General features: G+C 66.0%; 1 protein-coding gene across 1 annotated transcript in view; it reads right to left on the reverse strand.

Moving 5' to 3' along the window:
* Positions 1 to 26,569, reverse strand: part of DNMT1 (DNA methyltransferase 1) — a 29,715-nt gene continuing 3,146 nt past the window's right edge. Inside the window, exons 3-35 of the mRNA XM_089774861.1 lie at positions 23,260 to 23,302; positions 21,268 to 21,375; positions 20,838 to 21,072; positions 19,571 to 19,643; positions 18,748 to 18,835; positions 18,571 to 18,611; positions 16,476 to 16,527; positions 15,184 to 15,267; positions 14,982 to 15,091; positions 14,633 to 14,751; positions 14,053 to 14,145; positions 13,412 to 13,563; positions 12,711 to 12,898; positions 12,082 to 12,271; positions 11,710 to 11,807; positions 10,999 to 11,146; positions 10,011 to 10,126; positions 9,458 to 9,659; positions 9,054 to 9,187; positions 8,374 to 8,547; positions 7,042 to 7,263; positions 6,506 to 6,698; positions 6,035 to 6,119; positions 4,564 to 4,692; positions 3,883 to 4,165; positions 3,230 to 3,371; positions 2,425 to 2,591; positions 2,157 to 2,334; positions 1,811 to 2,006; positions 1,344 to 1,507; positions 1,112 to 1,228; positions 754 to 844; positions 1 to 349 (exon numbers count right to left, since the gene is read on the reverse strand). Coding sequence (XP_089630987.1) covers positions 312 to 349; positions 754 to 844; positions 1,112 to 1,228; positions 1,344 to 1,507; positions 1,811 to 2,006; positions 2,157 to 2,334; positions 2,425 to 2,591; positions 3,230 to 3,371; positions 3,883 to 4,165; positions 4,564 to 4,692; positions 6,035 to 6,119; positions 6,506 to 6,698; positions 7,042 to 7,263; positions 8,374 to 8,547; positions 9,054 to 9,187; positions 9,458 to 9,659; positions 10,011 to 10,126; positions 10,999 to 11,146; positions 11,710 to 11,807; positions 12,082 to 12,271; positions 12,711 to 12,898; positions 13,412 to 13,563; positions 14,053 to 14,145; positions 14,633 to 14,751; positions 14,982 to 15,091; positions 15,184 to 15,267; positions 16,476 to 16,527; positions 18,571 to 18,611; positions 18,748 to 18,835; positions 19,571 to 19,643; positions 20,838 to 21,072; positions 21,268 to 21,375; positions 23,260 to 23,302 — 4,453 coding nt within the window. The 3' untranslated portion in view covers positions 1 to 311. The remainder of the gene's footprint in view (positions 350 to 753; positions 845 to 1,111; positions 1,229 to 1,343; positions 1,508 to 1,810; positions 2,007 to 2,156; positions 2,335 to 2,424; positions 2,592 to 3,229; positions 3,372 to 3,882; positions 4,166 to 4,563; positions 4,693 to 6,034; positions 6,120 to 6,505; positions 6,699 to 7,041; positions 7,264 to 8,373; positions 8,548 to 9,053; positions 9,188 to 9,457; positions 9,660 to 10,010; positions 10,127 to 10,998; positions 11,147 to 11,709; positions 11,808 to 12,081; positions 12,272 to 12,710; positions 12,899 to 13,411; positions 13,564 to 14,052; positions 14,146 to 14,632; positions 14,752 to 14,981; positions 15,092 to 15,183; positions 15,268 to 16,475; positions 16,528 to 18,570; positions 18,612 to 18,747; positions 18,836 to 19,570; positions 19,644 to 20,837; positions 21,073 to 21,267; positions 21,376 to 23,259; positions 23,303 to 26,569) is intronic.

Here is a 26,569-nt window from a genome sequence, read left to right on the forward strand (position 1 = left end):
TAATTTACAGGCGAGATTTATTTGAAGAAATATTACAACATATAAAAACTACAGAGTATTAATTGCCACTCGCAGGAAGTGGCTGATTATTTTCAATGCATAATAAAAACATCGTCCTTAAAATCCAGAATGCGGTGGGGCACTGCACAGCCGATCACGAATGATTAGTAGTGACACTTGGACCATCACACACAGCTCCCGCGGCGCCAGGGAGACCAACACGGAGACAGACCTCGTCACGGCAGCAAGCCCAACGAGAACAGAACACACGAAAATCAGTGCATGGTTGAGTCCGAGGCCGGGGACTCGGGCTAGTCCGCCACTTCCATCTTGGCTGCTTTGCTGGGCTCTGCCAAGGGCCAAGAGGGTCAACGTCACCCCAGGTCCCACTTCAGCCTGGCCCCCCAGCAAGGCTGAGAGTTGGGAGCCACTAGCCAGTCTGGGCAGCAGGCGGCGCCGTAACACGAACACCCACAAGCCGCCCGCTTTGAGACCCTGGCGGGGCGGCCTCCGGGTGCCACTCAGCCAGCTGCTCAGGGACCTTTCTAAAGCTGCGGCCCTGCCGATCCTCCCCCAAGCCGGGCCGGGCGGGGGCGTCGAGCGCGGGCAGCAGGCGGCCAAGGGGGAAAACAGACGCCAGCCCACTAGCCGAGGACAGACCGCCGAGCCCGCAGGAGGGCAGCCCCACGGTTCCGTTTTCACGTTCCCTCAGCACAGGCACAGAGGCCCGGAGTCCGCCCGCCCCCGAGGTACCTGTGGCCTCCTCTTTCATTTTCGCCGACACGCACGCCTTGATCTCCAGCCCGATGGATTTGGCCAGCGGCGGAGGCACCGCGTTCCCGACCTGCCGAGAGAGGGGGGAGCTCACACGGGCCCAGATCCGGCCACGAGCTCCCAGTGCGATCACACCCGTGACCCTCTGAGCCAGCCCCTCTCCCCCCCGGGACCCTGCTTCCCAGCCGCCTCTCTGCCCCCTGCTGCTGAGGCGGGGCGCTGGCCCTCCACCACTCACCTGCTTAGCCCCCCGCCCAGGAGCCCTCCCCCGCCGTGAACCTAGGGGTGGCGCTGGGCTCGGCTCCTGCGCGCAGACGCCCCGCCCGGCGACACCCACCTGCCTGTGTTTGTCCAGCACGTTCCCGAAGAGCCTGTAGGTGTCAGGGAAGCCCTGCGACCGCGCGCACTCCCGCACGCTCACCACCCGGTGCTGCTCCGGGTGAAGCACCCGGCCCTGGTAAAGAGAGGCAGCTGTGGCCAAGGGCCCGCACAGGAGGCTCTCGCCCACAAGGCCACGCTGTGTGGCCGCCTCCCCGCCCCCCAGCCCCTGCCAGGTCGCGCTCACCCACCTGCTTGCCCATGGGCTCCGGGTTGGTGACGGTGGTGCTGAAGAAGCCGTCCCACTCCAGCCGGCCGTACAGCCCCGCCCAGTGGTTGTGCCGGTTGCCGGTGTGGGGCAGGCACCAGGGGATGAGGGTGTTGAACTGCCGGTCTGCAGGGTCGCACGGTTTGCCTGCGGGAGAGACCAGAGCGCGGGGGTGTCCTGGGAACGTCGCTCGGCGCACACTGGAGGGCGGATGGCCAGGAAGCCGGGCGCACAGCCTGGCTCCTCCACATTGCAGCCCGCAGTACCCAGCGCCAAGGGCCCTGTGTTTAACCTCAAGATGGCAGCCCTGGGGATAGCCCAAGAGGCGCGCTCGCCCTCTGTGCTCGTTACAGCCAGACGGGCATTCCAGCCTCAAGGGAGGGAAGAATCAGCAGCGCCCCCCAACCCCTCCTTGCTGCACGCTCAGGCTCTGCGGGCACCCGCTTGTACCTTCCGCGCAGGAGCACACCCCCCGCAGCGCTCCCGTGCTGCTGCGCCCGTTCTTCTTCTCGTGGTGAGTGTAACGCAGCTTCCGCGTGGTGGTGCCGTCCGACAGCCGCACCTCGATGTTGGGCAGGTCGCGCCAGTCTGAGCCCGGGGCCAGGGGGACGTGCCTCATGCGAGCAGCTACCAGCGCACTCATGTCCTGCAAGGCCAAGCCCCGGCGTTACCCCAAGCCGGGCAGCCACCGCATCTGGGCCTCAATCCCGCCCTTGGCCATGGGGCGGGGCCAGTCCCGTGCGATCCCAGCGCCCCTGCGGGGGTCACGCCCTGCCTGGCGTGGCCAGGCCCCCACCTTGCAGATGTGGTCCCTAAGAATGGGCTGATACTGCGAGCCCCGGATCTGTCTCTGGAACCAGGACTGGGGCTCCCCGTTGTAGGAGATCTCCAGAGCCGCGGCGCCGTTCCGGATCTCTGGCAGGTCGGACATGGTGTCCCGCACCGTGATGGTTCGGAAGGGCCCCGAGTACGTCCTGGGGGCAGAGAAAGCGGCCGCTCAGCGAGTCACCGGCTGCCCGCGCGAGCTCAGCCCGGTTCGCCCCTCTCCCAGGGCCGGCGCCCACCTGGTTATGTTGCTGACAAACTTCTTGTCGTCCACCACGACGCTCAGCTGGCAGGCCCGGGGCGCGAACACGTGCAGGGGCTCGGGGAACATGGGTAGCTTCTCTCCAGGGGCTGCCGCGAGGACGATCGCCCGTCGGCGCGTCTGGGCCACGCCGTACTGCCCTGCCTGCGCCGAGGGAGAGCGTCACCAGCCGGCCCCGGCGTCCTGAGCCGCACGTGCCCCCATCTGGCGAGCGGCCCGCTGCGTAGCAGGCCAGGGGCGCCGGGGGGCGTCCTCCACCCACGGGGGCGCGGCTCCCAGCCCTGCCCCCGGGGAGCGAGCTCTGCACAGCGGGACTTGGCTCAGTCGAGTCTCCGGAAGAGGAGGGGCAGCCTCCCTCAGAGCAGCCCCCCCCCAGATCCTGGCCAGTGCCCGGCCCCCACCCGCAGGGCCCCGAAGGTGCACTAATAACCCTCCCCCCCGGCCCCCACCCACAGAGCCCCAAAGGTGCACTAATAACCCTCCCCCCTGGCCCCCACCCACAGAGCCCCGAAGGTGCACGGGTAGCCCAGTCCCACCGGCACCCTCCCCCCCCGGCTCCGACTTACAGGGCCCCGAAGGTGCACGGGCAGCCCACCCTCCCGGCCCCCACCCGCAGAGCCCCAAAGGTGCACTAATAACCCCCCGGCCCCCACCCGCAGGGCCCCGAAGGTGCACTAATAACCCCCCAGCCCCCACCCGCAGGGCCCCGAAGGTGCACTAATAACCCCCCGGCCCCCACCCGCAGGGCCCCGAAGGTGCACTAATAACCCCCCGGCCCCCACCTGCAGCACCCCGAAGGTGCACTGGTAGCCCATCCGCACGAGGCAGCGCAAGGTGAGCTTCAGCACCATGGAGCGCTTGAAGGAGACGAAGTTGCGGACGTTCTCCAGCAGGAAGAAGCGTGGCCTGTAGTAGTCGCAGTAACTGCGCGAGGGGGCAAGTCAGACAGGGCTGGGGGAGACCCCTGGAGCCAGCAGCGCCCCCACTACCCCGGGAGGCAGCGCACGGATCTGGGGCCTCGTCACGCTGCCCCAGGGAAGGCCCCGAGCCCAGCGGGTCCCCTCTAGCGAGGTGCTGGCGCTGCCTGGGCACAGGGCACTGCTGGTCCCAGCCGGGCAGCTGCAGCGTGGGGGGGCTCGCTTGAGGGGGCCAGACGGGGCAGCAGGGAGGCTGTGGATGCCGCAGGGGGCAGGGCAGGGGGTCTCACCAGCCCCCAGCATCCCCTCCCCCACCCAGGGAGCAGCTCAGTGGTTCGAGCAGCAGGTAGGATTCCTCAGCTCTCTGACCTTGGGGCACGACCCCCCCGCTGCCATGCCTCAGTTTCCCACATCATCCGGCCCTTCCCCCCAGGTCAGAGCCCGCCCCCCCGGGGCCCGGTTTGCATTCCCATGCGCAAGGGGCGGCCCCGGGAGCCCAGCAGGCGCCTGGCCCTCACCTGAGGAAGGAGACCACCAGGGAGTTCTTGAACTTGGAGTAGGTGCGGGAGTTGAAGCGGTTCATGCCGCTGAAGCCCTGGCAGGGCGGGCCGCCGCAGAGCATCTCCACGTCCCCCTTCTGCGGGAGCTTCTGGCCCAGCGAGTTGGTCTTCTCGCCGGACATGACCAGCTTCAGCAGCACGTTGCAGTCCTCCGTGAACACCGTGGTGCCCGGGTTATTGAGGCGGAAGGCCTGGGCCGCCGGCTCCCACATCTCGATGGCCCACAGCGTCTCCGCGATCCCTGGCGCGGGAGCAGAGCGCGTCAGGCCGGGACTCCGGCCGGCTGTGCTGCTGACCCGGGGCAAGCCCCTCTCCCGCCCCAGGGCCGCGGGCCCGCTAGCCAGGGACCGATTCACAGGAGCAGCTGCACGCGGCAGCCCCGAGGCCCGTCCAGACTCCGGAGGCAGCGCGTGGCCTGCAGGCCAGCCCGGCGGGTCATGGGGCGCTGGGGGAGGCTGCAATCCACCACAAAGCAACGCGAACCCGGGCGCGGAGCTCGGCCAGCCTCCAGGTTAACCAAGGGGGCGAGCAGGAGCTGCCAACCTCGGGCCCTTCGGAGACTCCAGCGTGGCCAGGGTGAGGTTTCACATGGAGGGAGGGGCCCGTGCACCCGCCCACCCCTCCCACCCGCCTCCTTGCCTGCTTGGTGGAACCCCTCCGACAAGCCCCCGCAGCCGGAGAACACGTCCAGGGTGCGCAGTTTGGGCAGCTTCACCTCGGCAGCCTCCTGCCGGCTCTGCTCTGCGGCAGCCGCCGACCTGCCTTTGCCTGGAGAGGGACAGGAGCCGCTGGGTGCCGGGGGACAGGGCCAGGGGCAGTCGTGTGCTGCCGACCCCGGTGTGTGAAACAGGCTCCTGCTCCCCAAAGCCACCAAGGGACAGGAGCCGCTGGGTGCCGGGGGACAGGAGCCACTAGGTGCCGGGGGACAGGAGCCGCTAGGTGCCGGGGGACAGGGCCGGGGGCAGTCGTGTGCTGCCGACCCCGGCGTGTGAAACAGGCTCGTACCCCCCAGAGCCACCAAGGGACAGGAGCCGCTGGGTGCCGGGGGACAGGGCCGAGGGCAGTCGTGTGCTGCCGACCCCGGTGTGTGAAACAGGCTCGTACCCCCCAGAGGCCAAGGGACAGGAGCCGCCCCCCGTTCACTGCAGGAGGGGGGTCGCCTTCCCACCACGCCCCTGCCCCCGCCAGGATGCGGCCCAGTCCGGGGGGAACCGTGGGGGACGGCAAAGCAACAAGCACAGCAGCCTGGACTGGGCTCCTTGGAGCAGCAGCGCCTCGGCACCCCCCACGCCCCTCCCCCCCCACACCGCAGGGCAGCAGCCCCTCTGCCCCCCCACGCCCCGCCCCCCCCACACCGCAGAGCAGCAGCCCCTCTGCCCCCCCACGTCCCGCCCCCCCCACACCGCAGAGCAGCAGCGCCTCTGCCCCCCCACGTCCCGCCCCCCCCACACCGCAGAGCAGCAGCCCCTCTGCCCCCCCACGTCCCGCCCCCCCCACACCGCAGAGCAGCAGCGCCTCTGCCCCCCCCACGCCCCGCCCCCCCCCACACCGCAGGGCAGCAGCGCCTCTGCCCCCCCCACGCCCCGCCCCCCACCGCAGAGCAGCAGCGCCTCTGCCCCCCCACGCCCCTCCCCCCCCACACCGCAGAGCAGCAGCGCCTCTGCCCCCCCACGCCCCTCCCCCCCCACACCGCAGAGCAGCAGCGCCTCTGCCCCCCCCACGCCCCGCCCCCCCCACACCGCAGAGCAGCAGCGCCTCTGCCCCCCCCACGCCCCGCCCCCCCCACACCGCAGAGCAGCAGCGCCTCTGCCCCCCCCACGCCCCTCCCCCCCACACCGCAGAGCAGCAGCGCCTCTGCCCCCCCCACGCCCCTCCTCCCCCCACACCACAGAGCAGCAGCGCCTCTGCCCCCCCCACGCCCCTCCCCCCCACACCGCAGGGCAGCGGCGCCTCTGCCCCCCCCACACCCCTCCACCGCAGAGCAGCAGCGCCTCTGCCCCCCCCACACCCCTCCCCCCCACACCGCAGAGCAGCAGTGCCTCTGCCCCCCCGCCCCTCCCCCCCACACCAGGCGCAGCAGCTCCCAAAGGGATGCAGGAGCCAGGCCTACCTTTGCCCTTGCCCTTGCCCTTGCTGCCAGCTCTCCGGGCGTGGTTGGGAGGGTCTTCGAAGCTCTTGGCTTTGGCACTGTACGCCTGCAGGAGTCAGAAGCGCTCAGCCCTGGCCCAGGGATGTGTGTGTGTGGGGGGGGGGGGGCTGGGGCAGTGTCCACAAGGACTGGGCTGCTCTGTTTAACTGAGGGCAGCCCCCCCATCACTCGAAATGTCAAACCTGGCGGCCGCAGGCCTCCTGGGCCGGCCATCTGCCCAGTGCGCGGGGTGGGCCTTCCCCTCCACAGCCAGCCAGCCCTGCGGGACGCCCCGCTCCTCCGGCCGCGCTGTGCTCCCGAGCGGCTGCCCCAGCCCAGCGTCTGGCGAGGGCGAGGGCCTGCCCCACGGGCCGGTTTTCCCGACTCCCCAGGGCTGTATCTACTCGCGCCCCACAGGCGGGGGAGGGTGCCCAACGCCCCGCCGGAGGCTACCTCCAGGAAGTAGAAGCGGTCAGGCCCGCTGGCGGAGTAGTCCTGGATACATTCCGTCAGGTCCTCCCCGTACTCCACCGTGCAGCGGCCCTGCACGGCCTTGAAGTCCACCGTCACCTCCTCGTCGCTCCAGTACAGCAGGTTGATGTCCGAGTGGTAGCTGGCTTTCACAGACTTGTGGGTGTTCTCGGGCCTGCGGCAGACAGGGCGCTGTCCCTAGGGCCGCGCTTGGAGGGGCGCAGTCCCCGGGGCCCCCCTCGGAGCAGAGGTTACCGCCCCACGCCCAGGGCAGCTGGCTTGTTATCCCTGCGGCTCTGGTCTGGTGACCCAGAGCGAGAGGAAGCCTGGGAACAGTGCTGAGCCCGCACAGGCGGGGGCTGGGAGCGCGCGTCCCACCTCTGCGAGCACGGGGCAAACAGCAGCACCCGGGCTGGCTGAGCTGGGAAGCTCCCTCCTAGCCGCGGGGCAGACCCGGAGAAGGTCTGTCTGCGCGGCGCCCTGCCCTGGCTCCGGCCGCCCAGCCGGCTGCAGCTCACCTGTAGAATTTGTAGAGCCGCAGCTTGATGTCGGCCTCGTTGGGCTTGCCGTTGCTGCGCATGCTGCAGAAGATCTCCTTGATCCGGCCCACGCGGTACGGCTCCGGGGCGTCCTGGTTGCTGCCCTTGATGTACTCAGAGTACTTGCGGTAGTGCTCGGGGTACAGCTCCTCGTCCACAGCCTCCTTCTTGGGGCGCTTGGCGGGGCTGGCCAGCTTCATGCTGAGTGGGGGGGAGCGCAGCGGGGCTGAGGGGTGCTAACTGCCTCGGGCGCAAGCCCCACGCGCTCCCCGCAGCAGGGCCCCTCTCCGGCCTGTGCAGCCCAGAGGCACGCCGGAGCCCAAGTGCCGCGTGGATACGCGTCTCCTGGAGCAGCCCAGGGTGGCAGGGCTGCACAGGAAGGTGCAAGGCTCCAAGTCACTGCGGGAGCAGGGCTCTTGGCTGTTTGTACAGACTGGGGGCGGGGCACTCCGGGAATTCGGGAAGTGGATGAGGGCCGCGCTCTGGGAGGGGGTCGGAGCTGGTGTGCAGGGCCGGGGGCTCGGCTGCAGGAGAGGATTCTGACCTGGAGGAGGGTTGTGAGAGGTGCCAGGCCCTGCCCCAGGGTGCCAGGTGGAAGCTCTGCCTGCTGCACACCCCCGGGGGCCCCACGCACACGCCCTGCGCCGTAAGTCTGGCCCGAGCAGCCACTGCCGAGCTGCGTGCCAGGCAATTCAGAGCCAGATTACCTGGCGTGTGCCAGCGAGCCACGTTCTCCCTGACCCGGGAGACACCCAGCACCTGGCAGACGGGCTCTCACGGCCACAGAGCAACTGAGGAAGCTGCTGAGTTACCCTAGAGAAGGCTAAGAGGGGACGGGAGCTACCTGGGGGATTAGGGCAGCCGAGGGCGCTTTGGCCTGGTGGAGAACAGCAGAAGGAGACCCAGTGGCGGAAGGCAGACTAGAAGTGAGGAGGGCAATTGCGCAGGGGAACCGGTGGATTCTCCAGCACACGCTCTTGCAATCAAGACGGCGTGTCACCTGACGGAGCGGCCTGCGCCCACGACGCCGTCTACGTGTTGTGAGAGTCTAGCAACACCCGAGACACTATTTGCTGCAGCGTTTCCTGTTCCACTCGCGCGGCTGGAGGTCGGACCAAGCGACCGACACGGTCCCCTCCACTCTCAGCGATCTAGGAGCCCGTTTGCAGCTGGCTTGCTTGGCGCGCGATGTACAGCGGAAGCCAAGGCTCATGTGCTCTCCATCCTGGGAGATGCTACGAGGACCCTGCCTGGGGGCTGTGCATACACCCTGCCGACCGGAGACCCGCCGCCCGCCTGGCCAGAACCAACCTGAAGGAGAAAGCCTCGGGTAGGAGAAAGACGCCGTCCCCTAGCCGGTACTGCACGCCGTTCTTCGTCGCCAGGCCATAGAACATCTTCCCGTCCACCTCTTCCCGGGGCTCCATGACTTTAAGAATCTCCTTCTGCCTCACCTCGTCCAGGCGGGCGCAGCTCATGCAGAACCTGGGGAAGCAGACAGCTCGGAGGGCAGCTGGACCAAGCAGCTGTAGCTCAGGAACCGGCCCAGCTGCCGAGACACCGACGGGGGCTGTAAACTGCCTTTTGTTTGGCCTCCAAGCTCCTGGGGCCGGGCCTGCCTCTGTCACACACAGCCCAACCCCACGGGCCGGATCCCCGCAAGACAGCCCCACCGCGCCAGGCTTAGCCCACGGGGAAGGAGGGAAGTAGCACTCCGATTTGAGCAAGGCAGCGGCTGACCATGGTCCCGGACACAGTCGGCATCCCCCCCCAGGCACTGTTTGACCAGCGGCCGGGCCAGGGGACCAGAACCAGCCGGCCCGCCCTTATTGCTGGGACGCTCCACACAGCGCTCCGAGACCGGCTTCCCTCTCCGTGCGCGGAGTCTCCCCCAGGCCCGGCGGCAGCGCAAAGCTCGGCTCAGCTGCGCTGGTGGCCAGAAGGCAGGTCCTTCGGGAAGATCCCGGGAGCAGCTGGCCTCTTGCACTCACTTGTACTTGTTGTCCTCGGAGGGCAGGATCTTCGGGGGAGACTCGAACCGGGCGTACTCCTGGTCATACCACATTTGGTAGAAATAGGTTCTGCCGTCGTCCTCCACCATCTTAATCTCCATGTCCAGCCCCCCCTGCGGGGACAGGCGATGCAGAGGGGTTGCGGCGAGGGCGCAAAGGAGCCTCCCAGACCTCGCCCGGGAAGTTACACGGGCGGCGCCCACCTGCAATTCCTACAGCGAGAGGCGCCAGGCCGCCTGGGCTCCATTCCCGGCCCTGCGGCCTGCTCTGTGCCCGTTTCCCCTCCCACCTCCCAGACCCGGGACCACCGGGCAACGGGGCCCTGACCTCGGCCACAGCACCGCCAGCCAGCGCCCAGCGGTTCAGGGCCGGCAGCCACCCACCTCCAGGGCCCAGTTCTCCGAGGGAGCCTTGTAGACCACGTTCACTTTGCCGTGGATGTAGGACAGCTGCATGTCTTCGCACTCGTCCACCAGGAAGAGCTCCAAGGAGTCCGAGGTCTTCCCCAGGACGGTGTCCATGCCCTGGCAGAACCAGTGGGCGTGGAACATTTGCCCACTGCTGTCTTCCCACAGCGCAGTGACTCTGCAGGACAGGCTCCGGGTTAGCACGGGACAGGCTCCCTCCACTCCCCTCCCCTGAGCCGTCTGGGGCTGCCAGCCAGGGAGCTCTGCTGGAACCTCTTCCCAACCCCCACTGCCCTGCTGGGGGACCGGGGCAAGTCAGCGCCTGTCCCCTCCCAGCCGCCCGGCCTGTGTATTTCAGTGAGCTCTTGGGACAGGCCTCCTCCCACGTATCCACACGTGCCGGTGCCAGCGCGAGGGGGCCCTGCTGGCACAGAGCAGTAACAGAGGCAGGCAGCCCCATGCAGACAGGGCCACCCCGAAGAACGCCCGTGCCCCATCCCTGTGCCCGTTGCTCCGCACGCCCACCAACCTCGCCAGGTACAGAGGCTTGGAGGGCTCGTCAGGACTGACGGAGACGCAGTCCCCCACCTCCAGGGTCTCCGAGTCGATGCACACCTTCTGGTAATAGTCCTTCTTCCCGTCGCGCTGCAGACAAGGCTGGCTGTCAGGCGGGCAGGAGCCCGGCATCGCGGCAGACAGCTAGACACAGGCCTGGCGCCCGCGGGGGAGCCGGGCCCTTGCACAGGGCCTAGGAGCAGGCAGCCTGGCTCCTGCCTTTTGCCCTGGAGGCCCTGGCTCAGTCCCCAGCGTGCTGACCCCGAGGCAGCCACACGCACACTCAAGGGAGGACGAGAGCTTCCAGTGCCCCTCCGCTCTAGGCAGCCTCGCGGGGCACCTTGCTGCGACCGCAGCCGAGCCATGACCCCCGACCCCTGCTCCCGGGACGGCGGCTCCGCCTCGGCAGGGTCCCACCCGCAAGAGCGGAACCATCACGCAAGCCGCCCCCAGCCGGGACCATTCCAGAGGAGGGGACGACCCGCAGGTGTGCAGGGAGCAAGGAGGCTCAGGCTTGGTCACCCCTCGACAGCCCCCAATTCCCACGCCAGTCTGCGCCCCGGACAGCACGCTGCCCCCAGCTCAGAGGCTACGTGTGGGCTGCAAGCCTCTTTCCACAGAGCGTCTAGACTGCAACCGAAAGCAAGCCGCTTTTCCCAAAGGGCACCCGGGCCGTCTGGACGCTCTCGCGGGACAGCCCCGTTTGCATCACAGGCGCTCTCCCGCGTAAAACGCTGACTTTCGAAGGAATACGGCAGCCGTCCAGACGCAGGGGAAGTTTTCGAAAAGCCCTGTAGTCTAGACACCCCACCGGGAAGCGCGCCCGGCACCTGCCCCTCGCCGCACACGCCCAGCGCAGGGAGACGGGAAGGGAAGGCTGGCTCAATGGCCCAGGAACGGCCCAGCCCGGGGGGAGGAGCTCTTTCCCGCCGGGGGCAAGGTGTGCGCTCCTCCAGCCCTACCTTGATCGGCTCCCCCACCCAGGAAATCCGGCTTTTGTTCTGCTTCTTCTTCCTGCCCTGCAGCATTTTCTTGGGCGACGGCATTTCGGGGATGTTGTCGTCCACCTCCTCGTCCTCATCCGCTTCTCTGACGGCCAGATTGGGACACCTGGGGAGGGAGCGACAGTCAGCGCCCCCAGCAGGCCACCGGGCGCTACGTCCCGAGGGAGACGCAGCCCCCCCCCCCCCCATTCCTGGGGCGCCGGCCCAGCCCTGGCTGAGGGCTCGGTGGCTCCCTCCGTGCTCACCCCCAGGAGACGGGCGGATAAGGGCCCTGCCCTCGCTCTGACACGGAAGGAGGGAATTTCCACCAGGTTTTCTAGCCCCCCACCCCCTGCGCTGGCCTGGCGTTCTGCAGAAAGGGCCCGCCACCGAGCCCCGCAGGCTCCCGGCCAGCACTGCCCCGACTGACCGCGGGGGCTCTCCGGCAGCCAAGCCTTTTCCAAGGGCCACAAGCCCGGCGGGCCTCCGGTGGCGGGAGTTTCCCTGGGGCCCTGCCTGCTTCCGGGGCGCTCAGCCTCTGGCTCAGCCGGTGCCGCCCTGCTGAAGGCTGGGCCCCTCCTCCGAGCCGGTCTGGTCCCCACTGCCAGAAGACGGCTGAGTCCCGGACAAGCACTCCCTGCTCTCCTCCGGCGGCCAGCCCCCCCGCGCTGCTCCCCGGCACCCCGTTACCTCCTCTGCAGGCAGGCCTGTTTGCTCCGGCCACTGCCCCCAAACTTGATCATGTTCTGGCAGGCTTTGCACTTGCCACACTCGGGCTGCTGGCAAACCTGCGGGGGAAGGAGACGAGACGCGGGCTCAGCTCCGTCGGGCGCTCCCGGCCACGGCCCGCGGAAACGCTGCTCCTCGGCAACCTCCCTCGCGGAGCAGCGGGTAGGAGGGAGACTGCGAGGCCACCCCGAGAGGGAAGCAGCGCCCGCCCTCAGAGCACGGAGCCGGCCTGCCCAGAACAGCCTCGCCCCAGCCGCTGAGGAGAACGTCACCCTCTGGGGCACCAGCCCGAAGGGCAGCTGGGAGCCAGCCAGCCTCGCCCGCCGCCGGTACCTCACACACGCCGCAGCGCCGGCGCTTCATGGCGTTCTCCTTGTCGTCCTCGCGCTCGTTCTTCTCGATCTGCTCCGAGAAGAAGGTGTCGAAGATCAGGTACACCAGCTTGGTGGTGGTGGCCTTGGTGGGCCCCTTGTCCTTGTCGATCTTGGTGGGGTGCCGAATGGCCTGCCTCCTGGCGGCCCGCCTGGAACAGAGAGACGCTCAGACGCCGCCCGCGGCAGCAGGGACCCCTCTGCCCACAGAGCCGGGCACCACCACGCCCTCCGCCCGCCACAGACGCCGGAAGGGCCCCCGGCCCAAGCTGGGACGTGGGACTGAGGCCCAGACATGCAGGGACACGCTCACGGTTGCACAGGGAGCCTGTGGCCGGGCTGGACACCAGGCCCCCAAATCCCACAGAGCACGGCGGAGGGACTCCCTTCGCACCAGTCCAGAGGGACCCTGGCCGCGAGTTCAGGAGCACTTCTCACCTCTAGCCAGCCCTGCCCGGAGGGACGCGCTCCCGGAACGAGGCCGGGTGTGAATGCCACGAGGCCAGGCCGGCCAAGCTCCCTGCAGCCCCCAACAGGCCACGGCTGTTTCCAGCAGCTGGAGGACGGCTCGCTGCCGTCCCGCCCGCCTACCTCTTCCCCAGGGTGACCCCCGCGAGCTTGATCAGGTCCCTCATGCAGGGCGTGATGAGGACGGGCGGCTCATCACTGTCTCCGGCCTCGTCGTAGCTCTCCACCTGCTCCACCACAAACTGGGCGTGCCGCAGCAGGGAGTCCTCTGTGAAGCGGTTGAAGTTCAGCCCAGCAGGAGGCACGGTCGTCTGGAGAGACGCAGCGGAGCGTCATGGGACAGCCGCGCACACAGCACGCCTCTCCCCCTGCCCCACAGCGGCTCCAAGGCAGCCAGTGTCCGGGGCCCTGGGGCGTGGCACAGCCTGGAGCCAGGCCGCTCAGCTTGGACGTCCAGACCCATGAGAGGCTACCAAAGAGGCGACCGCTCGCTTACTCCACGCGGCTGATTGGGGCACGCAGCCATGCCAAGCTCATTGCCCCCAGACCGGGGTGCAGCGCGTCGCCCTCGCCGTACGGCCCAGCAGAGGCAGGACTCCCCCGCTCACGAGTCCAAGCACGCAGGCCATCTTCCTACCTCCCACCTGCCCCCCTTCGAGGGGAAGGGGCCGCCATCTCGTCCGGAGAGGAAGCAGCGAAGGCACAGACGCTGCCAGGCTGGGGGCTGTCCTGGGACCAGGGCTCTCCCCTCCCACCGACACTGGCACCGCCCCGGCGCCCAGCGGGAGGCCCCTAGGCGTGAGTGGCCGTGCCCGAGGTCTCACCTCGATCTTGTTCAGCAAATCCTCATAGCTGACGTGTGGGTTGTTCTGCAGGAATTCCACAACGATTTTACTCATGTAGATTTTCTCCTGCATCAGCGCGAAGGTGGGGGCGTACTCCTCGCTGGGCTCCATGAGGATGTAATCCGCGAAGGCTGAAGCGGGAGACGGCCAGAGACCGTGACTGCCAGGGCCCTGCCGAGCGCGGCGGGGAGCAGCCAAAAGGCCCAAACACGCTACGGCGGGTGCAGCGGGCAAAGCATAAAGGAGCCTTGGGGACAGAGTCCTGCTTGCGGGCCCGGCATCGACACCCGTCAAGAGGCTTAGCTCAGATAGCGTCACCCTGCCCGCTAAAGGGCGACGGGTTAGGCTGCGTGTTGAAGCGGTTATCCGCCCGCTGCGTCGCGCCCCGGCCGGGGCTGGCAACATGCCCGTTCCATCCGTGCCCATCCACCCGCCTGCGCCAGCCAGTCAACCCCTCCCAGAGCTGGCCCGGGGCAGCCGCGTACCCCCGAGGAAATCAGCCCTTCGGAGGAGGGGCGACGCTCCCAGCCTCAGCCGCCGACCCGGCCGTTGCTGACTCCACCCCCCAGCAGCTCGCCGCTGTGGCCCTCACGGGTCAGACCCCCGCTTAGCCCACCTACCCGTAGTGAAGCCAATCAGGGCTCGCTCTCCTCCATCGAAGCCAGTGATCCACCAAGCGTTGATGGGACCCAGCTTCTTGGCTCTAACGCCACCTGAGGGGGACGTACACAGGCTCTCACCATGGGAGTCCGGCTGGCAGGGGGAAGGGGGGCGCACGCCCCACAGGCCCCGGGAGAACCAGGCCCTCACAACTGCTCTGGAAACGCTTGGCCCTTACCAGGCCGCCGACCCGGAGCACGTGAGGTCCCCCCCCCCGCGGGACAGAGCCCCGGCAGAACAACTTCACAAGGGACTCCCCAGCAGGAACGGGGGGGGCTGCACCCCTGGAACCCGGCAGCCTGGCCTCTCCTGCTGGCTCTGGGGTCCCGGCTGCCAGTCCTGCACACCGGGGAGGGGCTGGAATCCGCTGCCTGCCCCACAACCAGGGCTCTGTGTGCGTGGGGGGGGGGGGGGGGGACATGTCAGCACCCCCACTCCTAAGACTGTTCCCACATCAGCGGAGAGGAGGGCGTCCCCGCACTGCCACAGGCTGCGTTCCCCAGGCCCCTGGGCTGCCTAGCTCTGCGCCCAGACACTTACCATCCAGACACGGGTTGTCGTCGTAGATGGGCTTCACGGTGCCGCTGAAGTACAGCTCGATGTTCCTCTCAACGAGCCCCGTGTCGAAGGGGCACAAATGGCCCTTTTTGTCGTAGACGCTGCAAAGAGCAGACAGGCGCTGTTCCCGTGGCAGCGGCTCGGCGCCCTGCGTGCGGCGCGCATGCCCAGGAGCCGACACCAGGCTGCCTGTGCGGGGAAGCCGTCTTGCGGCTAGACCCACGTCTCCCCATGCCATGCAGGAGAAAGCGACCCCCCCGATCCGCCCCGCGCTGCCAAACGACTGTTGGCGCCGCAGTGCAAGAAGCCCGCCCGGCCCCACAGCCCCTACCTGAAGGAGGTCACTTTGTGCTGGGGCAAATCCTCGTAACTTTCAAACCCGTCTTCGTTGGCGTCGAAAATGGACAAGCGCTCGTCCGTCAGCATCTCTGGCTCCTCCAGCTGAGGGGGACGGGGGGAGGGAGGGTAAGACATTGGGCCTTTGTGCCCAGCGGCACGGCCGCCTCTCCGAAGCCCGCCACCAAGCTGCTTACCGCGTTGTCGGGATCCCCCTGGAAGAACTTGAGGTCAGGGTCGTCCAGGTACTGCCGGCACTCGACGCACTTGGGAGGAGTGGTCTGCAAGACACATCAGGAGACCTGCCCGTTAACTGCTCTGCCAGCCGCCAGCCTCAGCCCTCCGGCACCATCACCGAAAGACCCCCGCCCACGGCCGGTCCTGAATCCGCCAGGAACGTGGAGCAGGAAGAGTCACCAGAGGCTCACACTGCCTACGACCAGTACCTGGCCCTCCTCTGCCCTGGCCAGGTGTGGCACAAGGACTCGCTGCACCCACAGGCGCCGTGTTCGGCTCCCTGGGCCGTTGACATGGCACTGAAAGATCAGAGCTGCGACCACATCCACGCTGCAGCCTGCTTTCTCGACTAGGGACGTAAGCAACTCCTGGAGTACTCGACAGGGTGGCCAGGTGTCCGGTTCTCACCCGGACACTCCAATACTCGGGGCCCCGTCCGTTAAAAGAGACAGAAGACACGGGACATGCAAAATGCCTGGTATTTTCTGTTTTTCCTCGGACAGAAGGCCGGTGGGGACATTCCTCCCCTGCCGCGTCTGGTGAGGGCGAGGGGAGCGGGTGGATTTAAAGGCACAGTGACACCCCCCCCCCCACTCAACAACTATGGCCCCCGTTTATTTTTTTCCCCTCAACCAATTTCTCTCCCCCGCCATGTCTGGGATTTGTGTGTCAACCCTAGTGCTCGACTACTCACTCCCCGCTTGCTGCCTTGTCTCCACGGTGCACAAGGAGGGGGGCAGGGCCACAGGGATCCCACTGCTGGCACCAGCCAGGACTGCTCAGTCCCAGTGCACGCTGGCTCCGGGAGCTGCCCCCGCTGCAGCTCTGCAGTTTAGGTGCCGGGCCGCCTGCGCACTTGGCTCCTGCTACATTTAACTGCAGAGCCACAGCGGGGGCAGCGCCTGCACCCGGCATGAGCCAGGACAGAGCCCCTTCCCCTAACTAATCATGCAGACCACGCGATTAGCCAGCGCTCCGCCTTTTAATGCCCTTACTCCCACGTGCTCCAGAAGCTGGCAGCAGAACTTGATAATTCCTGGGGAAGAGTTAACCGCTTCCCCCAGTGCAGCCCGCGGGAGCCCATCCCACACGGCCGGGGCTGGCCTCCGCAGTGCAAGCCCTGCGGGCTGGACCGGTCCTCTGGACCCTGCTTAGTCGGGGAAAGGTTAGGTGAACCTAACATGTAGCCGGTTAGCTGACTAATCCGGATTTGAGGGCTCGAGCTCTGACGAGAAGAGGACAAACCACTCACTTTGGCAGGCGGCGCTGTCTTAATTGGAGTAGCTTCATCTTTTATCTCCGGCCTGGGCACAACACACAAGGATGAGGAATGAACACAAGGAAGGAAGGTATAGGTGACAGGCTATTCCGCCACCCACACGGCACTCAACTGTTTGAGACCCCCGAATACAAGCAAACATTTCACTGCCGACGCCCCGCAAAGCCAACGCACCGTCACGGTGCCCACACACCCCAGCACGCCAACCCTCGACCCAGTAAGCAGAACTCGGTCGTCCTCCCGTTCGCCCTGCCCCGCCCATTCTCACATGGCTGCCGGCGTTGGCTGGGAGGGTGTCGCGTGGGGACGAGGTATGGTCAGGGTTTACCACCTGTGCATCTCACCGGGCTTTCCTGCGGGGCTGTCCCAAGCAGGTAAAGGGAGCCACGTGCCCAGCTCTGGGAACGTAAAACTTTCCAAAGCACCCAAGTGACTTGGGGCCTCTCTCAACACGCCTGCTCCCCACTGGTACGATACGGGAGCAGCGTGTCTGGAACCACCAGGTCACGCCAGGATGGACCCTGGTGTGGCTGCAGCTACACCAGGCGTTACCCCAGTACTTGGGAGGCTCTGGATTCAAGCAGCATAGCTCTTCCTGTGGAAGCTCTGACTCCCTTTTGCTGGTTTAGCTTAAGCCCACTTTGGAGGCAGACGAAGCGGGGAAAAGGCACTCCTCCTCTGGGACCAGACCGTCCACACGGGCGTTCCAAGCGCCGACCAGCCTAAGTCCCCATGAGAAAAGCTGCACCAGGACCTCGCACTCACGCCAGGGGCGTGGGCTGTACTGCTGGGACAATGCTAATCCCTCGCTCTTCTACTTTCTCATCTATGCCTGTAACAATCTGGCTTTTCTGTAGCCATGGTGGAAGGGCCTGTGTTAGGCCTGAACCAAAGCCGCCTTCTGCAGCCAGACTGAAGGGCAGCAGCCAGCACTGTAAGGCCTGGAGTCTCACTTTCACAGTCCCATCTAAATTGTATTCAAAAGTGTCACCCCAGGCTGTGAGGAGGGACTTTGCCCTGATCGCTCCCCACTCGCACCAGATAAAGAGACAGATCTCAAGATGGGTAAAGCTGTCTGGCAAGAAGCTGCTTCTCAATAGCGGATGTTGGAGTCTTCATCCTATGAGCATCGTCACTACACTTGCCTGTTGTTTGACTGTGTGATCTCGGTCTGGTTTGTAACTGTTTCTGTCTGCCGTATTAATTAATTTTGCTAGGTGTAAATCAATTAAGGTGGTGGGTCATTATGTTAGGATTGGTTTGTAAAATATTAAAATAATTGGTTACGGTCTAGCTAAGCAAGACTCAGGTTTCATTATATAAACTGGGGTTCAAGAAGGAGAAGAGGAAGATCATCAGGAAAAAGAGAAGGAAGAAAAGGCTGGAAGAGGACCAGGAGGAGGGGGGAAGACCTGGAAAAGAACAACTCAGCTCCGAGACACAGACTGAGACCAGAGAGACTGATATTGCCTGGCCAACAGGGGAAATCTGCCGGCTTGTATCAGGATTGCTGAGCTGACCGTGTGCTTAGCATGCACATTTTGCTTGTTTGGGAATGGTCAATCAATAGAGGAGAAGGACATTACTGTGGGAGGCTCTCTCACTGGCGAAAGATCCTGCCAACCCGCCTATTGTTACATCCTGAGCCCTAAGAATTGGGTACGGGTGGGTGTATAAATTAATGGGGCTGCACCTTGAGCCTGGGAACTGGGAAAGGTGTGTCCCTACAGTGTGGAAGGGAGAGAGACATTTGTGGGGGTAACATGCCGAAGCTTTAGGAATCAGTAAGTTCCCAGAGTAACATTTTTCTTGCAGATGCTAAATAGCTTCCAATTCCTGAGCACTCTCTCTGCCTCGCCAGGGTTAGGGTGAGGGCCGACACAGAAACTCAAGGAAACTCGGCTCCAATTTGCCACAACTGACAGATTTCTGCAAAGACAGACAGACACACCCACACATGCGCACACAATTGTGGGACTGGAAGGGAGCTCGAGAGGTCATCTGGTCCAGGCCCACACAAGCCAGAACATTCAGACACCTGGTTTAGAAACGTATCAGCCACTCTTACCCTTCTTTGGTTTCAATTTTCATTCTTTTTTCGTCATGCTCCTTGAAGGGAGGAAGGGGAAACAAAGAAATGCGTGTAAGAACTCAATGGCTTTACAAATGAGGCAGCAGAAATAACACGCCCGACCAGCCTAAGGAGATGTCAGAGAATTGGTTTCCTAACCCGGGCCAGGCGTACCTTCTCTTCCAGCTCCTCCTCCTCCTTTTCCGAATTCGTTTCCTGCTTCACTTCTCCGTTCACCTCATCTGATTTGCGTTTGTTGGAGCTGCAGGGGTAAAGGAGAAACCCAACAGAGATCAGGTCTTTGGAAGGAACAAACTGCTTTCCAGGGGCGGTGACAGAGGAACAGACCAAACCAGCAGAGTCCCCTGAAGTCTGTGAAAGCAACTTTAATGGGCTGCCCAAGCCCTGCCAACAGCAGCAGCTACTGTTCCCAAACTGGTCGCAGAACCAGCTAAGCGGTTCTCACCCACTACCCCTTGCTTTTACTAGTCACGTCTGAGCAGCACCCAGAGTCAGGGTCCCATATACAAATACAGGAGACACTCACCCTCTAAACAGACAAGGGGTGGGGGAAGTGACTTTGCCACGGTCACAAGGCAAGCCTGTGGCAGAGTCGGGACAGCGACCCGCCCGCTAGCCCACTCCCAACCTCACAGAGATCAGCTGACTTCCCGCCCTAATAAGTGTAACTACGTCAAGCAAGCTAATGTGTGTGTTATATGCACGGCTTGACAAACGGCAGTGAAACCTACTCGCCAGCCCTGTACTGCGCACGCGCACGACCCGCATTGCACACGCGCACGCCGCCGGTGAACGGGGCAACCGGCCGAAGTCTACTCGCCCGGGGTGAGTAGATTCGGTGATTTGTCGAGCCCCGGTTATATGGCATTACCAGCGCCCCAGCCACGGGCCAGGGCCGCAGGCAACCAAGGAACCGCGTCTCCACCTCGGAGTGGCTTGGGCGGCCCGACCGCGCAGGGCTGCGGGACGTACTGACCCTTTGGCAAAGAGCGCCAGGATGGTGGGCTGCCTGCCGGAGCTGCGCGTGACCCTCGAACTGGCGGGGGACCCTGTGGGGAGAAAGCCAGCACTCGTGACTCTGCAGGGAGAGGCGCTGTCGTGCGCCCCGCATCTCCCCAGCACATTAACCCCGCCGGAGAGCCGAGCCCCCCCCGCTCCAGCGCATGGTCGGACCCGCCGCTGCGCTCCCTGCCACTCCGCTCCCACGCAGACTAGGAACACTGGGGCTCTGAGCTCTCGCTGTGCTCCCCGGCCCCAGGAGGGAAAGACCGGCCACGGGGCAGTGCACTCCAGCCCTGCCCAGTCCGCCCCTACTCTGGGAACGAGGCAGACGCCGGCTCCTCCCAGCCCCCGAGAACCCTCCCGGCACGGCACAGCTGAGACCGTGGCCCAGCGCTCGAGCCGAGGTGAGAAAAGAGGCCGTGCCGCTGGCCTCCCGGCGCTGCCCCTGCCCTCCTCCCACTCCCCAGACGGCCCCAGTGCCTGGGGCGGAGCAGCCCTCTGCTGCCAACGCTCCTGCCCCAGAGGTTCCAGCTGCGTTGAGCGGGACGGAGGGTAGAGAACCGAGCAGCACGGGGCAGGGGGACTCCGGCCGCAGAGCGCGACACTCCACCAGGCTGGGAATAGCAAACGGGGAGGGTGCGGCGGCCGCCACGGAGAAATCCGACCCCACGTGGCGCGGCGCTCGCACACCTTGACGCAGCCACCAACAGGAGTTTGCTGCGCCCAGCCCAGCCCCCACCCGAGGTACACGGGGAGCCCGTCCCGTGAAGCGGGGAACACTGGGTGCGGAGCAGCCCCGCCCCAGCCAGGGCCGCTCCACGCCCCACAGGCCCCGCCCCGCCCCAGCCAGGGCCCTCCACGCCCCACAGGCCCCGCCCCGCCCCAGCCAGGGCCCTCCACGCCCCACAGGCCCCGCCCCGCCCCAGCCAGGGCCCTCCACACCCCACAGGCCCCGCCCCGCCCCAGCCAGGGCCCTCCACACCCCACAGGCCCCGCCCCGCCCCAGCCAGGGCCCTCCACACCCCACAGGCCCCGCCCCGCCCCAGCCAGGGCCCTCCACACCCCACAGGCCCCGCCCCACCCCAGCCAGGGCCCTCCACGCCCCACAGGCCCCGCCCCGCCCCAGCCAGGGCCCTCCACGCCCCACAGGCCCCGCCCCGCCCCAGCCAGGGCCCTCCACGCCCCACAGGCCCTGCCAGGCCCCCAGACAGCCAAGGCCAGCTCCTTCCTTTGATTCTCACCGTTGGACTTGCTCCTCCTGGGCTTGCGGGTTTTTGACGCCGCTGCCAGTGCTGACGAGGACGCGGCCGCCGTCTCCTCCGTCTCCATAGCGCTGTCCTCCCCCCCGTCGCGGCTCGCTCGCCCTGAGTCCTCGTCGCTCCCCTGGGCGCCGTTCTCGGAGCACCCGTTGGCGTCGCCATTCTCCACGGACAGCTCTTGGCTGAGCAAGGCTTTCACCCTGGCCAGGTACCCCTCCTGCGGAGCGAGGCCAGTTACCACTTCGCCCTCCTAGGCGTTCCCGGCTGCCTGCACTTGCCCAGGCAGCAGGTCCACCTGGGGCCACTTCCAAGCCAACGAGGTCGGGACTCTGAGCCGGGCCCCAGGCAGGAACCGCGAGCGCCCGGCCCCTGGCCCCCGCCCACGCGGGCGAAGCCGCGCTCCGTGCCCCACCTCCGACAGCTCCTCCCTGCGCAGCTTGGTCTCGAGGTCGCTCAGCTGATTCTGTGCATCTGCTTGCAGGAAGCCATGGACCAGACTCAGCTTCTCCTTCACGCACTCCTGAGGGGACACGGAGCCGCGCCTTAGAGGCCGGGCGCCTGCGACTGGTGCCCCCACCGCACACCCCTCCTGGGGCAGCCAAGGTGCCAGCTGCGGCCGCGCTATTTCAGAGCGGGCCGGGCCGGAGCAGGGCCCCGCTACCCACCTCCGCTGGGTGGGAAGACGGGGGGCTGGGCTGGGCTGGGGCGTGGCGCTGCCCCCTGACCCCAGCAGGGAGAGGTCCAAGCCTGGCTCACCCCAGCACGATACACTACTGCTCAGTGCTCGTGGCTGCGACCCCCTCACCGCGGGGGGAATCACCCAGCCCATTCTCTGCCTTTCGAGTCCCCCCTCGTCCCAGCCTCCTGGGAGCCGCCAGCAGCATCTCGCCCGGGGGCAGGTTGTTTCCAGACTCGTGGCTCTGGCGGGAAGCCCGCGCGCAACGTGCCAGCAGATCGCACAACACGGGCCTGCGACCTCAGCGCAGGCGCAGGGCCAGGTGCGCGAGAGGCTCTCTGTGAAACACGCCTGCAGCGTTCGCCTCCCGGGCCACTTCCCTCCGGCCAGCGTCCCCGCCACGGGGCCTGGGGCAGGCTGTCAGGAGCACAGGGCAGGGCACCTGGCCCCGCCGCCGACCCGCTGGGATGGGTCCCTTCCCGCCCAGACCTCGTCTGTCTCTACGGCGCTGTGCAGGGATGGGACCAGGCCAGGGTTTCTCCACCTTTCGGAAGCACCCTTCTTCCGAAACAAACGAGAAACACCCCCAGGACCTGCGGGTTTTCTACTATTGCAACCCATTTGTTTAACCACCCTAAGCGCAGCCGGGCGGGCGATGACAGTTTTGGGTGTAAAAAGTACAAAAAGAATAAAACGCTGAAAAACTTAAACCAAACACTCAGTTTTCTCCACGTCAGTCGTGTTACGAGCCCCCCAGACTTCTCTCCCGTCCCCGAGGGGCCTCGTACCGCGGGGTGAGAAACGCTGGGCTAGACGCAGGGAGGCCCCGCGCCGCCAGGCAGCAGCCCCGGCCCTGCAGAGATGGAGGCCGCAGGCAGGCCAGGATGGCAGCGTCTCTCGCGGCCCCGACAGGTCCAGGTGCAGTTCCAGGAAGCAGCCATGCAGCAAAGCCGCCCCCGCCCAGCCGTGGCGACAGAGCTGCCTTGTGACTGACTCTCTCCTGGACTCCTGGCTTCCGCCACTGAACCCGGACTCCAGTCCCAGTCCAGCTTTGGTACTTGGGCTAATGCCAGCCATGCCCCCAGCTCGGAGCCCAAACACTGACCCTGGTCCCGAACTCTGGCCTCACCCAGGCTCCGGCCCCAGCTCTGAGCCGTGACACAGGCCCCTGGTCTCAGGTACAGAGGTGAAGCTACATGTTGGACTGGCACCCCACAGGCAGGATGCCCCAGTAAGCATGCTGGCAGGGCAGAGCCTCCTGGGCACCCGGCTACCCCTTTACAGCCCTGGTCTCTGGGTCCAGCCGAGCCCCAGCTGTGCCCAGGGCAGAGACCCTCGCTCACTATGTCTGAGCAGCACCAGGCACAAAGGGCCCCGGGTGCTCCTGTAATCCGGACAGTGCCACTGAGCTCCCAAAGCCGCCCTGCCCCCCAGCGAATCACGGCTCTAAGCCAGACGTCAGAACGGACGTGACTCTTGGGCCAAGTATGCAGGAGACAGCTCAGAAAGCCGCTCAAGCCCCCGGCAGCCGCTGCCGCAGGCCGGCCCAGCAGAGTCAGACAGGCACATGCAGGGGGAGGGAAGCGCCGTGTGAAAGACCCGCTGCCTGGAGCGCTGCCAGTTGTGCGCGGGCAGCCCGATGGCCCCTTTAACCAGCTACAGCCCACGCCCACCCATAGGAGTGGGGGTCTCTGGAACGCCCCGCGCCGCCAGCAGAGAGAACCTCACCTTCTCACTCAGCCCCTCTTCATCCTTCTCCAAATCCTGGAGCCTGCAAGAGAAGCGTGGCTTGTCAGCGCTGCTGCCCCTGGCCATGCCGCGGGGTCCGGGGGCTATTCCTCTGCAGCCCCAACTCGGAAGAGGAGGGAGGGCGTGCCCAGGGCCTGCAGCAGGAAAGGCCCCTAGCGGAGGGGAAGGGCGAGCTCGGCCGATACCAGCCTGGGGACAGTTTCAAAAGCAGTGACGCGACTTCAGCGCCCAAGTGCCCTTTTCAAAGCGAGCCGGGAGCCCAGGGCTCTGGGAACGCTGCCCCCGCAAAGGAAGCGAGCCTCCGGCAGCACGATCCCAGCCCTGGGCACCAGCGAAACTCCCGGCTCGAGTCCTGCGCTGCCCCCGAGACCAGGGAAAGGGGCTTGGGCGCTTCCCCCCAACACAAGCCCCTCTCCTTGCCGAGGAGGGGACTCTCTGGGGGCGGGGGGTGCGCCTCAGCCACTGGGAGAGCCCTCGCGCCAGACACTGGAGGGAAGGCTGCGGCAGAGGGCCTGTTTGCACGGCTGTGCCAACGCTGTGAAAATGACCCTGTGGTGACTCTGCCCAGGGCTCCACAAGCCCCGGAAGCCAAGGATTCCAGAAGAGAGCGCCCCAGGCACCCCGCAGGAGCGCTGCCTCGGCGAGGCAGGTCGGGGAAGAGCCTGGAGAGATCGGGCACACAAAGCCTGGCAACTGGCCCCCGGCACCTTGCCCAGCCAGCACTTTGCAGTCATGACTCGGGGACCAAGCCCCCACTCTCCTGTCTCCCCCTACCGGGGCAATGCCTCTGGCTGCCCTTCCACAGACTAAGAGTTAAGCTGGTGAGTCATTCCAGGCACCCTCAGAGTTCAGCAGGACTGACACGCAGACACCAGGTCCCTGCCCAGACAGGAGCCAACAGCCAGAAGGAGGGGAAGGCCACTTCCGGGAGGGGAGCACACGGGCCTGGCAGGACACGCAAACCTCGCCCACTTGGCTGGCTGCTGGCACAGGGACATGCGAGAACGTGCCCGCGAGGGGCCGCTACCCCAGGGAGCCGCACGGTGCCCCAGCCTCTCTCCCGGGAAGCTTCCCAGAGCTTGCCAAGGGCCTCTCCCCGGTTACCTGGAGGGCGCGTGTTCAGCCACAAGGCTCTGAGCTCAGACGCGCAGCGCTTGCTCCCGGGTCCAGACACATGGCGCGGCTGGGTCCCACACCGCACACCGACCCTGCGCCCACCGACACCGCACACAACCTGGCTCCCTGGCAACCCCAGATCCTCCGCACACCCCACACACAGCGCCTGCTCTACATGGCAGGGCTGTTACGAGCCCATGAGTAACCGCGGCCCCACCTGCGTACCCCCGGGCCCGCGCAATGGCTTAAGCAGCAAGCTCTGCCGCTAAGGGCTGGGAAGCCAGCTGGCTCTTGCGCCCACCGCGCGCCCCCCACAGCAGAACGCAAGTGAACGGCCTCATCCGCACAGCGGCTTTGCAGTCGCCAGGCTAAGCAGCAGGGCCAGGAATCAAAGCCGTTCACCCCCCCCCCCATACGTTATCAGCCCCAATTCTTCCAGCAGCTTCTCTGAACAGTAGGGAAAGAGCAACCAGTGCGGCTCCCGCTTGCTTCCTTAGCTGGGGGGGACCAGCCCATTTGCACCGTAGGGAAACAAAAGGCGCTCCAGGCTGTCTACCAATCACCCGTCCAGCTAAGGGCCCAACACCAACACCTCCACTCCCTGGCTGCCAACACTTCAAAAGTGCCCCGACTCCCGAGAGAAGGGAGGGTTCTGCAGGGCACGGCAGCTCTGGGCAGCCAACCCTTCACCGGAAGAGGCAGCCGGAACAAGTCACTGAGTGCACCTAGCTCGGCCGGCCGAGCACAAGGCCAGGGTCCACAGATGCACGCAGCACCGCAAAAACGTACCAAGGGGGAGGCAGCAGCCGCCTGGCTGGGGGTTCTCACAGGAAGTGCCCGTATGCCATGCGCCATACACAACCCCCCCGGGCAGAGGGAAACACGGGAGTTACGGGAGGCTGGGCCACAAGCAGTTTCATGTGACGTTAAGGAGGAAACAGAGTCCCGCTTCTGCAGCCACCCGGTGAACTGCACCCGCCTGGCCTGGTGTGCGAACTAGAGCACTGTACTGCCCCCCCCCCCGCCCATGCACGTTCTGCAGCCAGATCCGCACCAGAGCAGGGGTGGATCGGACGGCAGGACAGGGGCCCGAGAGGGTGACGGGAGAAGCAGACTCAAGAGATCCCAGGAGAATTAGAGGATCTGACCAGGAACACGAGAATTCATTTCTTTATTTATTTACACAAAGCGGCCTCCACTTTGTGCCAGCCCCAGAGCCGAAGGGGGCTGGGCGGCGCATACCCTGCCTCCTGGGAAAACAAAGTCTCTCGTCTCCGGAAGTAGCACGCTGCACTTCCAAAGCAGTAGGGCGCAGGCCTGCTTTTCTGTGGGGCTGTGGCTGGAGCGGGAAGCTCTCTGGACTGTCCTTGGGTTCCCTCGCCTAACCCCAACGGTCCAGGCGAGAGAAAGAGCTTTGACCACGAGAGCCAGCAGACGTCTACCCCGCTGTGCTGAACAGCCAACAGGAAACACTTTCCTGGCGCCAAGGGGCTGCCCATAGATCAGAGCTGCCCGACCCCGGCTGAATCAGGCTTGGGCCAAGACAAAGGCAGATGCCCGGGAGTGAGGACAGTTAATGGCAGAGTGGCAGGAGGCTTCGCTTTCTTAGGGAGCATGGCCACAGCACCAGAAAGCCTCAGGCTGCCCGCAGGTACCTTCAACCAGGACGGGGTGGTCCTGCCCAGCCCCCCACACTTTGTTTGCAGGATGGGTGATCCGCAAACCACGTGCTCCCTGCGTTCTGAGCGGGTCTGGGGCTCTCCTCCACGTCCTGTCCTAAACAGCAAACCACTGCTGCCCCCAAGCCTCGTGCCCGTGTTCTGAGCGGGTCTGGGGCTCTCCTCCACGTCCTGTCCTAAACGGCAAACCACTGCTGCCCCCAAGCCTCGTGCCCCTGTGTTCTGAGCGGCTCTGGGGCTCTCCTCCACGTCCTGTCCTAAACAGCAAACCACTGCTGCCCCCAAGCCTCGCGCCCCTGTGTTCTGAGCGGGTCTGGGGCTCTCCTCCACGTCCTGTCCTAAACGGCAAACCACTGCTGCCCCCAAGCCTCGTGCCCCTGTGTTCTGAGCGGGTCTGGGGCTCTCCTCCACGTCCTGTCCTAAACGGCAAACCACTGCTGCCCCCAAGCCTCGTGCCCGTGTTCTGAGCGGGTCTGGGGCTCTCCTCCACGTCC

The sequence above is a fragment of the Pelodiscus sinensis genome, chromosome 31 (assembly GCF_052426305.1).
Source record: "Pelodiscus sinensis isolate ZL-2025 chromosome 31, ASM5242630v1, whole genome shotgun sequence".
NCBI classification, from domain to species: domain Eukaryota; kingdom Metazoa; phylum Chordata; order Testudines; family Trionychidae; genus Pelodiscus; species Pelodiscus sinensis.